The 17165-nt window shown below is 43.7% G+C and overlaps 1 protein-coding gene across 5 annotated transcripts; it reads left to right on the forward strand.

The window, feature by feature from the left end:
• The first annotated feature begins 303 nt into the window (after positions 1 to 303).
• Positions 304 to 15284, forward strand: upf2 (UPF2 regulator of nonsense mediated mRNA decay). Of its 5 annotated transcripts, none has more exons than XM_061070259.1 (21): positions 304 to 361; positions 1982 to 2350; positions 2662 to 3441; positions 3519 to 3679; positions 3775 to 3966; positions 4059 to 4211; positions 4307 to 4410; positions 4522 to 4607; positions 4938 to 5046; positions 5249 to 5362; positions 5465 to 5581; positions 5847 to 6236; positions 6676 to 6951; positions 7700 to 7883; positions 9281 to 9435; positions 9708 to 9812; positions 9978 to 10076; positions 11320 to 11493; positions 12739 to 12880; positions 12970 to 13090; positions 13620 to 15284. In XM_061070259.1, exons 2-21 carry the CDS (start codon positions 1983 to 1985, stop codon positions 13627 to 13629), a joined length of 3840 nt encoding a protein of 1279 aa, XP_060926242.1. In that variant the 5' UTR covers positions 304 to 361; position 1982; the 3' UTR covers positions 13630 to 15284. The 5 variants fall into 5 exon arrangements, with proteins under 5 accessions (XP_060926242.1, XP_060926266.1, XP_060926274.1 ...); XM_061070283.1 differs by having other exon boundaries at positions 13623 to 15284; XM_061070267.1 differs by lacking the exon at positions 304 to 361 and adding an exon at positions 702 to 757.
• Positions 15285 to 17165: the final 1881 nt, after the last annotated feature.

The raw sequence follows: 17165 nt of genomic DNA on the forward strand, positions 1-17165 counted from the left end.
TTTAATTTCAAGCAATATTGCAGCTGTAGTTAATCATAGTGGTATAGAGTATTAATATTATTATATTTATGTTATTATTATTATCTATTAGCCACTGTTACGTCAGAAGCCGCCCCGGGCATTGCCTGTCGATCTGACACAATCTGAATCAACAAAAATATTAATCTATTTACGATTCATACGAACAGTTAATGATATTAAACCAATATTTATACAGATTATATCAAAATATGTAGAAAATACAACGACGTTGATTTATTTCTAGTCAGGCGCATTGCGTGGGTCCACAGTGAGGGGTCCTTGGTGAGAACTAGCGGAAACCTACGTTGATAGCTGACGTTTGTTTTGCTGCAGCTAACAGGTAATATTTTAGTCTTTATTATATTTATACACGACAACGAGGACTTACATGTATTAACTTGTGTTTTATACGATTTTAAATTTACGCTAAAATCACTTTATTCACACTAACTGTTAGTTAAATGCTGATAAAACGTTTGTTTACATCAGTAGCCGCCGCGAGCTCCGCCTGTCGAGCGGACACAACCGGAATCGGCCAAGTAACAAAGTTATTCACGCTTTAGATCATATTTAAATTATTCTAAAACAATTTTAATATAATAAAAAATACACCAAGCTGTGGCATAAATATCATACATGTTTCCAGTCAGGCATGTGGTGTGGGTGCATAGTGAGAAGGTCCTGAGCGGTAAAACCTAAGGCTGCTAATCGATGTTTGTTTTGCTACAGCTAGTAGGTAAAACTTCTCATTTTAATCTATCATTCAGACGAAATGAGGATATACAATCAGGGATTCATGGATTATATGACTCCATATTTACATCATAATGATTTAATTTGCTTCAACTTCCTGTTTAACGCTGCTAAAACCTTTGTTTACATCCGTGTGTCAGAGCGTTCAGTCAGTTGGCCTAGCTCAACGTGTTAGCACCGCCGATGCTAACCGTTGTTTTGATTGTGTGTTCACGTGTTTCTAACGCAACAGCGTGTTTAAGAGTTAATAAACCGGGTCGTTGTTCTTCAAAGATGAGATTAAAGCTCAGTAACACAGGATAGTGCTCATGTTAGCATGCTAACTAAGCTATCTGGGCTAGGTGGCTAACGAGCCGTGTCTGCACCGAAGCTGTTGCGTGGGTGTGCGTGTTTGACTAATTCAGTGGAACACAGTTAAATAATCACATTGTTTGATCCTTCTTTACAAACATAACACGTCTGACGGAAGTGATGAGGGGTCGCTGTCAAATACTGAAACGATTTTAAATGTTCCCACATTTTTCATGATAGTTTTACTTCCTGTAAACATCTTGGTTTTACAAGTAACTCAAAACATCCAGGACTCAGTTTAATCATTTACATCTCGTCCAAGCATAAAATAGTTTTTAACATACATGTCTGCTGCCTTACTCAGAGTTTTATCACTGGTTTTATAGATGCACTGCAACCATTTCACCTCACTTAGGCAATACAACACAAACTAAAAGGGTTACACCCTAGATATTGTCCTTTTTAATGACAACATTGAAACTAAGGATATCTATGTCCGATCACAAAGCAGTTTTGTTCAATGTGGTTTTATCCCAATTACCTTTAAATACGATGCACCTGATTGTCGCCAAGTTTTAAAACTCTGTCTGCTTTTAATCCACATTTGAACTCAGAGTTTCCGACCACCTCCATGTTGACATCTGGTCTTCCCTGTCACATTGCTTTCTGACGATTGTTATTGCTCTGTCATTTGCCTTTTTGCTTTGCTGTCTAACCACATGTTGGCCTCAGTGTAAATTTCCCCAGCCAGTAACAGCTCTCTCAATAAGATTTATTGGCAAGGAATAAAAGTGAAAGGAGATATCATTAAATACTAAATAAACTGAACAATTCATTCATATATTCAACAAGGAGATGATGGAAGAATGTGCGAAGAGGATTAACTTTCTTTTCTACTTATGTCTTCTTTCTTCAGTATGCCGGCTGAACGTAAGCGCTCAGTAAACATGGACGAAAAGGAAGTTTGCTCCTTCACTAACAAGGATAAAGAGAAGGACAGAGATGGTGAGCGGCGACCGGCGTCTGCTCGAGACAAAGCAAAAGACGAGGCCAAAATGAGCGGTAAAAAAGACGGCAGCAAGGAGGAGAAGAGGAAGCGGCTGGAAGAGGAAAAAAAGAAGAAAGAGGAGAAGGAGCGAAGAAAGAAAGAGGAGGAAAAACAGAAAGCCGAGGAGGAACAGAAGAAGAAGGAGGAGGAAGAGAAGAGACTGCAGGAGGAGGAGGAAAGGAAAGTTCAAGAGGAGGAGGCCAGAAGACTACGTGAGGAGGAGGCTGCTCTCCTAAAGTAAGTGATGTAGGACTTTTATGTTGTCCCATAGGTTTATGATGATTTCCTGATTGAACTGGTTAAAGGATATTTTTTTATCATGAAAATTACAAATGCATGTTGACATTAGAATATATGTCTGGGCAGAAAAGGCTCTAAACAGAAGTGATTAATCTACTGTTGTGATATGTCAGCTTCACATTTCATTCATCCAGACTGTAAATATTACATGCCCCTCAAGAAAGCCAAACCCAACACATGTAATCTCTCATTTGATTTTTTTCTCGCTTTAGTTATTAATCGTCCTCAATTTTACTGAATTTCTGCAGGGAAAAGGAGGAGGGGCATCAGCTGCACCAGGAGGCCTGGGAGCGCCATCACTGCCGGAAGGAACTCCGCAGCAAGAACCAGAACGCCCAAGAGGGTCGGCCTGAAGAGGCCTTTTTCAGCCGCCTGGACTCCAGCCTCAAAAAGAACACGGCCTTCGTCAAGAAGCTGCGCACACTTACTGAACAGCAGCGGGATTCACTCTCCAATGACTTTGGATCCCTGAACCTCAGCAAGTACATCGGCGAGGCTGTGAGCTCTGTCGTGGAGGCCAAGCTGAAGATCTCTGATGTCGGCTGCTCTGTCCATCTGTGTTCCCTCTTCCACCTGCGCTACTCCGAGTTTGCTCCATTACTTTTGCAGGCGTGGAAGAGGCACTTTGAAGCAAGGAAAGAGGAAAAGGCGCCCAATGTGAGCAAGCTGCGCACAGATCTGCGCTTTATTGCAGAGCTCACAATCGTGGGCCTCTTCACGGACAAAGAGGGTCTCTCACTCATTTATGAACAGCTGAAGAGCATCATTGGGACCGACCGGGATTCGCACACTCACGTGTCGGTGGTCATCAGTTTCTGTAAGCACTGTGGGGATGACATCGCTGGTCTGATGTCCCGCAAGGTGAAAGCTGCTGCTGACAAGTTCGTCCTGTCCTTCCCCCCGAGTGAGATAATCAACACAGAGAAACAGCAGCCCTTCCAGAACCTTCTACGAGAATACTTTACCTCACTCACCAAACACCTGAAGAAGGACCACCGGGAGCTGCAGAACATTGAGAGGCAGAACAGGTGAGTGTTCCCTGTCTCCTAGCCAGTGGTTTGTTTGCTCACCGCGATACAACCTCTTAACTCTTCATTCTCTTCAGGCGTATCCTACATTCCAAAGGGGAGCTGAGTGAAGACAGGCACAAGCAGTACGAAGAGTTTGCCACTTCCTACCAGAAGCTGCTGGCCAACACTCAGTCCCTGGCTGATCTGCTCGATGAGAACATGCCAGATCTGCCTCAGGACAAGACTGTGCAGGAGGGTGTGTGTCTTTTCTATAATTCATTTAAAATACTCTTTTTATGGATGTAAGATGTCAAATGCTGACTTTTTGTTTTTTTTAAATGTCTCTCGCAGAGCACGGTCCTGGCATTGATATCTTCACCCCTGGAAAGCCTGGAGAGTACGACCTGGAAGGAGGGATCTGGGAAGATGAAGATGCTCGTAACTTCTATGAGAACATGGTGGACCTGAAGGCCTTCGTCCCTGCCATCCTCTTCAAGGACAACGAGAAGAGCAACCAGGCCAAAGAGAAGGAGGAGGCCAAAGGTAAAAGTAACGAATCGACAGACATAAGCAGAAAGAGACTCACTCAGTTTTATCCTGACTTGTGCCTGACCTGCTGTTTGTGGCTGGTTCAGATGGGAAAGAAGGGAAGGACACGGCCACCACTACGGAGGAACTGGAGCTGGAGGCTCTGGAGGCTCTGGAAATCACGGACGAACCTCTGGAACTGGAGGGAGCAGACGAGGTGGAAAATGAGGAACTGACCAAAAAACTGCTGGATGAGCAAGGTAAGAGAGAGAGACGCTTTCAGAAAGTCCCCTCCATATGTAGTCAAATTTAATTAAAGGTGGATTTTAATAAGCTTTTATCTTTGTATGTGTAGAGCAAGAGGATGAGGAGGCCAACACAGGCTCCCACTTGAAGCTCATTGTGGACGCCTTCATCCAGCAGCTCCCCAACTGTGTGAACAGAGACCTCATAGATAAGGTAACGCACCTCGTGGTTTGCGTCATGACAAATTAACTGATATTGTGAAAAAGATTCACCGTTTCCCCTCATAAATGAGTAATGACATGTTATTGTTGGTGACTCCTGCAGGCTGCCATGGACTTCTGCATGAATATGAACACCAAATCGAACAGGAGGAAACTTGTCCGAGCCCTTTTCACTGTCCCCAGGCAGAGGTAACGCTGCGCTGATGGACTTGCTGAACATGATAATAACTTCGGTCTTTTGGTCTCAGCAGCACAGTAAAAGTAATATTGACATTTATAATAATGTGAGGAATGTTTGAATACATTTTTTTTATTACTGATATACCTTACCCTTGTATTTAGCTCTGATGATGATATGGTGAACTTTAAGTTCAATCAGCTTCTTCCTCACTGTGAGTCTTGACTTGACAGATGTGACAGAAAGAAAACTCAGGACTTTTCAGATGCACCCAGAGACTAGAAAATCTTTGGTTGTGCTGTCATTATGATTTACAGTGTTGCCTCTGTCTCTTCCTCCAGGTTGGATCTGCTCCCTTTCTACTCTCGGCTGGTGGCAACTCTTCACCCCTGCATGTCCGATGTGGCGGAGGACCTCTGCTCCATGTTGAAGGGAGACTTCAGGTTTCACGTAGGTTCTCTATAGTGGCACTTGAGTTTTATAATCAAATACAACAGTGGTATGTAGTGACCCGTGTTGATTCCTTATTATATAGTTTAATTTTAATTTCTTTACAAAGTCTACAGAATCCTGACCTTTGTATAGCACAGTATTTTGTATGACGTTGAATTCTGTAGGTAATATTTTTTTGTGCTAATGTTTGTGCACTTAGATCCGGAAGAAGGACCAGATCAACATTGAGACAAAAAATAAAACAGTCAGATTCATCGGGGAACTGGCCAAATTTTTGATGTTCACAAAAACGGACACGCTTCATTGTCTCAAGGTGGGTGAAGAAATGCCATCTGAGATCTGACGCTGTTACTTCTGAGCCGATCAGTTTGAAGGTTTTAACTGGACGTCTCTGTTTGCGTTTGTCTGTCAACAGATGCTGCTGTCTGATTTCACCCATCACCACATCGAGATGGCCTGCACTCTGCTGGAGACCAGCGGCCGCTTCCTCTTCAGATCCCCTGACTCTCACCTGCGCACCAGTGTCCTGCTGGTTAGTGCACGTCACACACAGTTGGTCTGATGCAATAAAACAGACGACAAATGTTTCAATACAAGTCTCGTTCAACCTGTCCTCGAGTGGCTGTTTTCCTCTGGCACTTTATAAGCCGCCTGTGAGACATTTCATATGTACAGAAAAAAGCAACTCAGAACTACTTGACTAAAATTAACAAAGAAAATAAATTAAAGTATTAAGATTTTGGTTTGGTTTGTAGACGTAATGTAAACAGCTGATTTATCCTCAAATTCTGTTTCAGGAGCAAATGATGCGCAAAAAGCAGGCTCAGCATCTGGATGCCCGCTACGTGACGATGGTGGAGAACGCCTACTACTACTGCAACCCCCCACCCATGGAGAAGACGGTGAAGAAGAAGAGGCCGCCGCTGCACGAGTACATCCGCAAGCTCCTCTACAAGGACCTGTCCAAGGTCACCACTGAGAAGGTGCTGAGGCAGATGCGCAAGCTGCCGTGGCAGGACCCAGATGTGAAGCGCTACCTGATCTGCTGCATGGTCAACATCTGGAACGTCAAGTACAACAGCATCCACTGTGTGGCCAACCTGCTGGCCGGCCTGGTGGCCTACCAGGAGGACGTGGGGATTCACGTGGTGGACGGAGTCCTGGAGGACATCCGGCTGGGCATGGAGGTGAGGAGACATAAAACATGGGCTGATACTATCATGTAGTAGATGTTTATCATCCACTGAACAGGGTTTAACTGGAGTCCAGAGCGGTGAGGTAAGGTGCCGCTAGAGGACAAACCAGCTGCTTATCTCTACTGACAGTTTGGACTGTTGATTGAAGAGGAGGTCATGTTGTCAGTGTCAGTGTGAAGAACTATGCTGCATGTTGAAGAACACGTGAGGATACTGTCTGTCACGTGGATTTGAACAACACTAACCAATTGTCTTGAATCTATCACCTCACTGATCTAAACCAGTCGAACCTGTCAGAGTTCCACTTCAATTCAAGTGATCATTTTTGGCCAAGTAGAAAACGTGCAGATTTTCAAGTGGTAGCAAAACTTTTGTTCCTTTACTGAAGACGTACAATACAGGACCTAATTCCACCTCTGTCCATTCCCAGGTCAACCAGCCCAAGTTCAACCAGCGGCGCATCAGCAGCGCCAAGTTCCTGGGCGAGCTCTATAACTACCGCATGGTGGAGTCGGCCGTCATTTTCCGCACCCTCTTCTCCTTCATCTTCTTCGGGGTGAATCCGGACGGCAGCCCCAGCCTCCTGGATCCTCCCGAGCACCTGTTCCGCTTCCGTATGTGCTGCACCCTGCTCGACACGTGCGGCCAGTACTTCGACCGAGGCTCCAGCAAGAGGAAGCTGGACTGTTTCCTCATCTACTTCCAGGTTCGTCTGCTTAAGATGCACCTCTAAGTCCTGTCTTTAGTTTGGGGTTCTCAGTGTCGTTGTTCTGCTCCGGATATGTGGCCAGTTTTACACAACCATTTTGCGTATATAATGTCTCATAAATTATATATAATATATATATAAGGTGCTACAGAACTGTGGTTTTAGTATTTGTGGGCGTTCACTGTGGTTTTGGTTGGTTTGAAAGCAGGTGTTTCATGAATGAAACAGTCGCAGAGGCAACTTTACCAGACATGTCCTGTAAAGTTGTATTAATTTTGCCTGCAGGGGGCGCTGTTGTATAAATGTTATTCTGTATATGTTTGTATAAGCTATTACTCATTTTATTCAGTCGCAAAAGTGGGTGAAATACATAAATAGAATATTTAGATGCTGCTTATTTTTGTTCTGTTTTGTTTGTTTGCCAGACACAGATGTTTTCTAACAGGCTTTTTATAATAATAATAATAATGATTTGGAACTTGTGAACCCATTGTGACGAGAAATGTAATAATTATATGCAGGATCTAAATATGGTCCCTCACTCTCCTTTATGACTCTGAGGTTATTATATGATTCTGTTAGAGCTACAGCTCACGATTCATATTTTAATTATAAATTCATTCATTTAATTATTTTTATGTAATGTAGAACTATGCTATCATTGTCAAAGAGATGATGGTTTTCAAGGGACTTGTCTGGTCACATAAAAGCAGAATGAATGAGATGATGTCCTGTTGGTCTGCAGCGATACATCTGGTGGAAGAAGAGCGTGGACGTCTGGACGCGTGATCACCCGTTCCCCATCGACATCGACTACATGATCAGCGACACCCTGGAGCTGCTCCGGCCCAAGATGAGGATCAGCTGCTCGCTGGAGGAGGCCACCAAGCAGGTCGCTGACCTGGAGAGGGAGGTGCTCGTGAAACTAGGTAGGAGCGACTCGCTCACTGTGCTCGTCTTCGAAGGCGGTTGTGTAGTTCCGGCACGTCACTGCTTCATGTGTGTGCGAGGGGTATGTGAGTGTGCAGCAGCCCGTCTCTCCGGTTGAACTGCGCTCTCGCTGTCATCCCGGCTGAGCAGCATTCCTGAGAGTGTAGGAGGACGACTGTCGTGCATCACTCCTCGCTCCACTGTATCTGTCAGACAGGTTCCACACACGCTCAGTCCATACACCGGAGTTAGGGCTGATATTTGTCAATGAAATTGAACCATGTCCATTTCAGAGAGTGCTGGTTCCTGTCAGTGGCATCAGTGTAGTTCTACTTTCTACTCGTGGCACAAACACTATTGTTTTATATAATGCTGAAGCTGTTTCCCAAAGTTGATAAAAAAACATTGATATCATTCAGTGCAGCTTTACACTGATGTTCATCATGAATCCATAAATGTCGGAGCATGAATGACAAGTCATCAAGTTGTTAAATTCCTTCTCGATCACATAGCGTCTGGAGTGTGTTTCATAATCTCTGTTTCATGTCAGTTATATAATCTTACTGGCGACGTGACTTAAATTAAAAAACAATATGGGAGAACTTTTTTCAAACATGAAACCAACATTCTTTGATATGATGTTTTTTGAGGTTTGTATTTTGGAATATTTGAGTTTGTGCACAGCTGAGTGACAGAGGAGGAAGCAGGAAGTAGTGTGACATGTGTTTCTCACTCTGCAGTGACAGCAGCACGGGCTTTGTTTCACAGTTTCAAGTGGTTGACATGGAATGTGCAGAGAAAAGAGTAAACAGCTGCTCCGCCTTCTCACAGGCTGACACTAGAAAGTCCTGCAAGTTTGACCGAAGCAACAGTATTGTTTAGCTGCATGTTCCTTAAAAGTGTCTGTGTGTGTCTTGTGCCTGAAAATGAAATGATCAGATTTTATACTGATGATACTAAAGGTGGAGGTTGTTATAACAGCGTGTGTGCAGAGGAGAGAGTGACTGACAAGGCTGATGGATGGAGCCCCCCCCTGGCTGAGTCAAACACTGGTGTCATTGTGAAACTTTTCATACTTTAACCAGGATCAGTTCATTCTTCAGGCTCTGACTCACACAGAACCTGATCTTCTGCTTCCCTCCACCTGCTCGACTTCATTTTTCATCTGTCACCACCACACTGCGTAATCAGGTTGTGTAATTGTTTGCACTTATGATTCAGGTCGACACTGAAGGACACACTAATGAATCAACAATTTCCTCCTGAATATTTGTTCTATTTTTAACTGAAGCTGTTTGTTTGAAGATGCTCTTCTGGGTTGGGCTCAGCTCTGCAGGTATTTGTCACAACCACCTTTGTGTAACTATTAACATCATTATTGTGTGTTTTCATGTAGGTCTGGACATGGAGAAGGATGGTCGCTCCAGCGCCATGAGCGAAGGGGAGGGGCTGGACGAGGAAGACGATGACGGCGATGACGATGAAGAGGGAGGCGCAGAGACCGAGGAGCAGTCGGGCAACGAGAGTGAGATGAACGAGCATGAGGAGGATGTGAGTCGATTTTGTTGTTGTTGTTGTTGTGATGATCTAATGCTTCAAACCTTCACCCTGTTCCTTGTCCACCTGCCCGTCCTTTGTTCTCCTCCATGTTCTTGTTGGGTGGAGATGAGAATGAAGAAACTATACTATTGTATTTCAAGTTTGTTTTATTGTTTATTCTCGCTGTTTTTTAAGACAGTTTAAAATATCAAACTCAGAATAGTAAATACATTTTTTCTTCTACGTTCACGAGCTTTGACTCTTGAGGTTTTTTTTCCTCACAGGATGGATCCGAGAACGAACTAGGGGAGAGGGAGGAAGAGGAGGAAGAGAACACCGACTACCTAACTGACTCCACTAAAGAAAACGAGACTGATGAGGAGAACAATGTAAGATCAAACTGTTGATAAGACATCTTCAGCCATGAACTTATAAATATTTCTTTCTTTAAATATACAGGCCAGTATTTACAGTTATTTATTTCTTCATGCAGCCTTGGAGAATAAAGACATATGTGTGACATTTGTCCCTGTGTTATTCTTCCTTCTCTGCAGGAGGTGACCCTCCGCGGCGGTGGACTGAAGCACGTGGCCTGTGCTGAGGACGAGGACTTCATTCAGGCTCTGGATAAGATGATGCTGGAGAACCTGCAGGTAGGGTTGCAACGATTAGTCGACATCGTCGACAAAAATCGATAACAAGAATAGTCGCCGACGAATTTACTAGTCGATGATTCGTTGGTTACGTCATGGCACGTGTTTTTCGTGCCGTGCAGTTGAACTAAAACTCGTTTTACCGGAGGTGCTGATGAAAGCAGCTGAGGAGTGAGCCATCTCGCTTCCTTCCTATCTCTGAAAGTCGCGCATGTGCAATAGCGTCAAAACATGGACCAATGGCGGCCTCGGCTGCAGCAGCATCGCGCACCAGAAAGTAAAAAGTTCCAGAGAACTTCCCTCTTAACAGCCCGAAAAAAACTACCTGCAATATTTGTGCGGCGGACCTGCTCTCCATGTAAGCAGGACACGTGCATGTGAGGAGGAGGCACGTTTGACATCGTAACGGAGACGATGCGGACTCGCCTCTGTCAGATGTTATATATACACGTATATACCTGCGCGCAGGATTCTAGCATCCATTACAAAAATATGCTTTAAACTTTTTATTAACGAGTTTAAAGCGTTATGTTATCCTATTGCCTGACAAACGTCTTTTTTTAATCACAATTATTTAGTCAGAAGACTGTAGTTTCGTTTGTTGATGTTTTTATTGCTGTTACTTTCCCTGTCATTTTTGTTAACAGGAAAAAGTGGGTACTTGATTTTTAATTTATTTTTAGTATCAGCACTCTGCCTGTTCTTAGTTGACAGGAAAAAAGGAAACTTGAATTTAAATTTAAAATTTTTAATTAGCACTTTGCCTGTCCTTGGTTTTAAATGGACAAAAACTTGATTTCTTTGCTTTTGTGTCAACAGTGCCCTTATATGCAGCAAAGTTTATTTAAAGACATTTTTTTGGAATGAAATATCAATCTTTATTGCCTTTATTTTCAGTAATCACATGCTACGAACAATCTCAAGCTAAATTTAAAAGCTGTTTGCTAAATAAGAGCAATTGAGAATTTGTGTCATTCATAATCCGATTAGTCGATTAATCATTTCAATAATCGGTGACTAATCGACTATCAGAATAGTCGTTAGTTGCAGCCCTACCTGCAGGTACGACCTCTCGTTACTCAGAGTGTGTTAAAAGGTTAAGTTCTCACTAGTGAACCAGATTCTGCACGTCTGACTCAAAGGAGTGAATTTATACCTTTTTAAACACTTGATCCAAACATCCCAGCATGACTCTCCTCACGGTGAAAGTTAAAAACCTTTTGTCTGTGTGTCGTCACTGCAGCAGCGGAGTGGCGAGGCGGTGAAGGTGCACCAGCTGGACGTGGCCATTCCCCTGCAGCTGAAGAGTCAGCTTAAGAAGGGCGGCAGCGGACCCCCGTGCATCGCCGAGGGAGACGAGGACATCTCAGACACCATGCAGTTTGTGATGTTGACACGCAAGGGCAACAAGCAGCAGGTAAAGGTCACGCTGGAGTTATCACTCTGAACTGTGAATAATGTTTTAATCTGGGACAAATATCAAATCCTGTTGAATCAATGGATTTTATTGATGGTTTAACTAATGTTACTGGACTCAACCAACTGTGCAAGTGAAATCAAGTCTTTATAGCGACGTACAGGAGGATGTTCAGGTTGTTTTGTTTTCCTGTCGTTCAGAGCAGCAGCGTTCGATCTTCTCTTCTCTAACTTAGTCTCCAGCTTCTCCTCCTGGTTGTTTTGAGAGGTGGAGTCAATGGAAGCTGGATCACCTGTAGTTTGACCTCACGTGTGGTTGATTAGCGACGTCCAGGATCAGAACTGTAGAGCTGTACAGTGTGTAGACGAGCAGCTGAGAGCAACCACACACTTTCAGTGTCCCTGAAATTCAGCACACACACACACACACAGACATACACAGAGCTCAGTCTAACTGAGCCCAGGAATAATATTGACTCTGGTGTTGTGAGTGTGAGGCCTCACTATTTCTGAGTTTCAAACCTGCAATAGTCTCTCATATTTAGCACTATTTTGATTTCCACATTTAATACCTCAAACTTCTTATTATTACTCATCGCAGTATTACTAGTAATAATAATACAATGTCTTTATTCAGTTTAAGCCTGGAATAAGGTTAGAGTAGGAGTTGGGATTAAGGAATTAGTTGGTGATGGTTCAGGTTGAATAAGGGGAATGGATGATGTCAACAATGTCCTCGAAGACATAGACGTCAAACGTGTGCCTGATTAGTGTAATTTGTTTGTGGTTTGAGGGCAGAGACTGCTTCTTGTACTGTAGGGTGTGTCCAGAGTTTTGAGGTTTAATGGAGCGCTCTGTCCACACGGCCTCGCTCTGCTTTAAGGACAGATGCTAGACACACACACACACACGCCAAAAAAGAAAATTCATATGAATTTTGGAAAGAACAGAGAATATCTTTGTAGGTGTGTTAGTGCGGCGCGTGGATGGGAAATGACTTTTCTCTTTATGTAAACACACACAGCCTCACCAGAATAAAAGCATCCTGTGTGTGTTGTGCGCGTGTGTGTGTCTGTGTACATTACACCCAGAAATTAATCAGTGCAGCAATGAACTTTATTCTTCCACACAGACGATGGCAGTGGTGTTTTATTCAATTTCTGGTTGTCATCTATTCATGACCCAAACCCGTTATGTGTTTTTGTTGTAGCTGGTTTCTTCATCTCGTGTGTGTTTCTTTCTTCAGTATAAGATCCTGAACGTGCCGCTGTCATCCCACCTGGCGGCGAACCACTTCAACCAGCAGCAGGCGGAACAGGAGGAGCGCATGAGGATGAAGAAACTCACCCTGGACATCAACGAGAGACAGGAGCAGGAGGACTACCAGGGTACGACACACGGCCGAGTCACGAGTGGAACGTTTCTTTATATATATATATATATTTCTATGTGTTAAACTATGTGTGTGTTCTAACAGAGATGATGCAGTCCCTGGCTCAGCGTCCGGCTCAGGCCAACACAAACCGGGAGCGCCGGCCTCGGTACCAGCACCCGAAAGGCGCTCCCAACGCCGACCTCATCTTCAAGACGGGAGGAAGGTGAGCCGTGATCCACTGCAGCCATCGTCGCTCACACTTTATATCTGAAGCGCTGAATGTGTTGGATCAGGGCTCCTGTTGTTGATCTTGTACTGACTGCCCGCTCGTTGGTACTTTCTTTGAACAGAGAAGAGTTTGGTGTGAAAGGAAAGGAAAGAGCAGTGAGAAAGGCAAGTGAGAGGAAGCAGGAAAGACGAGTGAGAGAGAAGCCGACGTGTTACGGAGTTAGAGCAGCAGGAGACGTTATCAGCAGAGAGGAAGCTGCAGCGCTAATCAACAAGACAATAAGAAAACAGAGTTTGCACTTTTAACTGATTCAGATTTTCACTTTTTATTTCTTTGATGACCTGAAAACATCTGAAAATAAAGTTTACACATAAACGTTGATATCACCTTGTGTCGTATTCGGGTTTATTTGTCTTCAGTTACAGACTTATGTTTTTACACAAAGAAATCTGAACCCAGACGTCATGGAAACGTGTTCCTCTGGTTGAGCTCCTCTTCAGTCATGTCCTGCTCTCTCCTCTAGGAGACGCTGACAGGAGTCTGGGCCCAGGCTGACCGAGCAAGAGAGCAAGTGAATAAGCGTGCGAGAGAGAAAGAGAAGATCGGAGGGGAAACCGGTCGAAGATGAGGAGCGAGTCCTCCAGACGTCCACTGATGATGCCGGGACAGACAAACCGCTGACCCCGAACACACACACCCGCAGCCTGAAGAGGACGGACACAACCAGGGGCCTGGGGTCAGAGGTCAAGGGTCAGAAAGACGTCTCTCCTTTCCTTTTTTTGTCCTACGATGACAAAAAAAATCCCTCCAATGTCCGGACCAACTGCGACGATGACTCAGTACCTGACCGTGCGACCGAACGGCGAGACGGGACAGGGAACCAGGATGAAAGGATCAACGCCCGCCGCCACAACAGCTGGAGGAAAACGTGACTCAAGTTAACGAGTTTAAAAACCTGCGAAATTTACACGATATATACAAGAAAAGGATACAGATCTTTTGTTTTTCCTTATTTGTTTTTCGGACCCGGGAACACGTGTGTTTGGTCTAATTTTTTTGACAAACTGTCGAAGGCAGCACAGGGACGAGTGACGAGGGATGGGGGACAGGGGGGCGAGGATTGAACACTGGTGGCCTGTTCACAGACAGTTTGCACAGTGACGCAGAGGAAGACGTTGATGTGTTGCACACAGACAAATGGACGGATGTCATGTTCCAGAGGCGTGTGTTGATTCAGAGTCGTGCGATACCCAAGCTGGAAAAGTGTAATAAAACAGAGGAAAGCTGCAAACCTGCAGATTCTTTACAGAAAATTTACAAAAACAAATAATCATCCATCAAATCAGTAGAAAATTATGTTTTCTGAACTTTCCACGATTCCAAAATTATGTCCAGGAACCTAAATTAATTTTGTGTCAATAGACTAATTGATTAATCATTGAACGGTTGCAGGTTTACGTTTTCAACTGGAACATCTTGAACACCGTATTTCATGGATTTGTAATTTCCTCTGAGTTTTGAGTGGAGACGGGAACCCGAGAGAATCAAGAGATTGCGCCAGATTAATTTTTAAACCATTAATTAATCTGCAGTTTATTTAGTTAATTACTCAACTAATCGTTTGTTGAAACCTGAGAGCGGCGTTGATCTTCTCACGAGGGAAGTTCAGTCACGGCACCTCTGAGTCAACGTTCGCCACGAGAACACGAGTCCCACGCCATCGGACGCGTTCCGATCTCAGCCTCATGCAGACGCATGGACCCTCTGGAGACGTGACGGCGTCCAGTGACCTGCTCACTGATTGGACCCCCGAGTGTACAAAGTCGTCATTTTCTCCACCTCCTGTCTCGCTAGATGTTTTTTCTTCTCCTCCAGATTCAGGAGCATCTAAGAGTTTGTTTGATTTGTGTAACGTGGTAAAAGCATATTTTTCTTTAACCGATAACCGTGTGCCTGGGAGTCTTCCATAGTGATGACAGTGACTTTATTCTTTTAGATGAATTTGACCTGTTGAGCCGATAGATGGAGGAACCCCCCGGTGTGTTCTGCTGCATGAGCCTGTTCCTCAGCAGCTCTGTAGTGACGCGTCTGGCCACGGCTCTGATTTACTTCTTCTGTGTCTAGATTCAAAACCATGTTTCGGCTCATGACTGACACAAGTGATCACAATAAATATATATGGATATGATTCCTGTGTGACTTCCTAGACTTGTGTGTTTTATGGCGTGTGCGTGTTTGGAGAGGGTGCGTCTGTTTGTCATCGTCTAATTACAAGGCAGCACACGTAAGTATTTAGTCACTTCCTTCACTCGCTCATGTAAATACCTCTGAGCATTTCAATCATAAAGGGGCCTCGCAGGTAAAAGACTATTGTTTGGCCCCTGTTGACCCCCATTGCACAATGTGTTCATCATTACCAAGAAATCAAGCAGCACTAAGAGCTGAAGGGATCATTTAAGTTACTAATTACTGGTGTTTATTATAAATTCTCATATCAACACGTCTAATGTGTTTTAACCAAACAGAGGAAAAGGCCATGGACGTCGGCAGAGTTTTTATAAGTATATATATATATGTTGGGAATTTAAACTTTTGATACTGGTTTTAAAAAGGGACTTTTGTGTTATAACCTCAATCAAACCTGCAGCTAATTCTAATCCAAACCCTAAGAAGTCTGAATCCTCCATCGGTGCTCTGAAGCCGTGGTGATTGGCCAAAACCTTTCGTTTGATCTAAATCTAAAACGTTCCTCACAGAGACACAGGTACAGACGTCGGTAAAGAACCCGTCCTTGTGGAAGTCTTACGTCACCGTCCCAGTCTGGACAGTTAACTTCTGTGCTGCTGCCGCTCGACGCACAAGAGGCTCAGTGTGAAAACTCAACTTCCTGTAACGCACCTATGACACAGTTCAGCGCTTAAAGGAGCAACACAAGAAAAAACACACAGTTCCTCAATTTAAGGAATTTCTTTTAAATCATGAGACTTTTCTTTTTCTTACATATTTTACCAACTTCCAGGAGAATAATTCAAGGATCTTGATGAAGAAAATTAGCCATATTAAGATATTATAGAATTTAATTTCTAATTTCAATCATAGACCAGCACCTTCACATACCAGACTGAATAAAAGAGAAACACCAGGAAAGACGTTTTGCTGTTTCGTTTAATGATTGACAATAATTCAACATTACATATATTAAGATTAGAGCATATTTATATATTTATATATAATGTGGACATTTCAAAAGTCAGAGAGTCAACCAGGCTGTTTCCATAACAGCAACTGCCACGTGAACGCTGATCTTCCTGTTCACCACTGATTGTAAAAGTCCTTGTTCTGTGCAGATGTGTAGATACTCTTAGACATTTCCTCATAATGTAGTTATTCACTGTATATATGCACCATTAGATACTTCAAAAAGACTGTAGATGAACTACAGGGAACCGGAGTCTGTAAACAAAATTCACAAAAACTATTCACACAGAGTTTTTCTGTGTGAAAATACACTTCAAAAGTAACTGTAGAGGAACTACAGAGGCCGGAGTCTAGGTTAAACATTGTAAACGTACACACTGACACACACACACACACATACACACACACACACACACTGACATACGCACATACACACACACACACACACACACACACACACACACACACACACACACACACACACATTCATGCTTTTCAGCTACAACAGTTAAATAACACACTTGGAAAATGTCAAACGTCTGAAACAGCCAAGTTGTCGACAGGAGCAAAAACACATCAGTAAACCAGGATGTATTTCTAGACTCTGTGGGTTTAGTGCTTGTGTTTCGTATATTACGATTTGATCGCCCAGCCCTAAAGAGCAGATCGAGAAGTACTCCCTCTGCGCGGTAAAGAAAAGTGAGAGTCAAACCCACGAGCCCATTCCACAGTCTGTGGTTTGGTGTGGGTGGTTCGTCCACAGAGTAAAAATATCCTCCAGCAGCTCAGCTCCACATCTTCCACGAAAGTCGGCTCCTTTTCACGTTATTGTCATTAGTCCACGACAACAACACAGAACTCTGTACGACTG

The sequence above is a fragment of the Limanda limanda genome, chromosome 1 (assembly GCF_963576545.1).
Source record: "Limanda limanda chromosome 1, fLimLim1.1, whole genome shotgun sequence".
Lineage (NCBI taxonomy): Eukaryota > Metazoa > Chordata > Actinopteri > Pleuronectiformes > Pleuronectidae > Limanda > Limanda limanda.

Bases quoted from the DNA above. Each gene is read 5' to 3' on its own strand.
- upf2 (XM_061070259.1), top strand. From the start codon at position 1,983: ATGCCGGCTGAACGTAAGCGCTCAGTAAACATGGACGAAAAGGAAGTT. The intron at 3,680-3,774 runs GTGTGTGTCTTT...TGTCTCTCGCAG, and splicing joins GGACAAGACTGTGCAGGAGG to AGCACGGTCCTGGCATTGAT. The intron at 6,952-7,699 runs GTTCGTCTGCTT...GTTGGTCTGCAG, and splicing joins GTTTCCTCATCTACTTCCAG to CGATACATCTGGTGGAAGAA.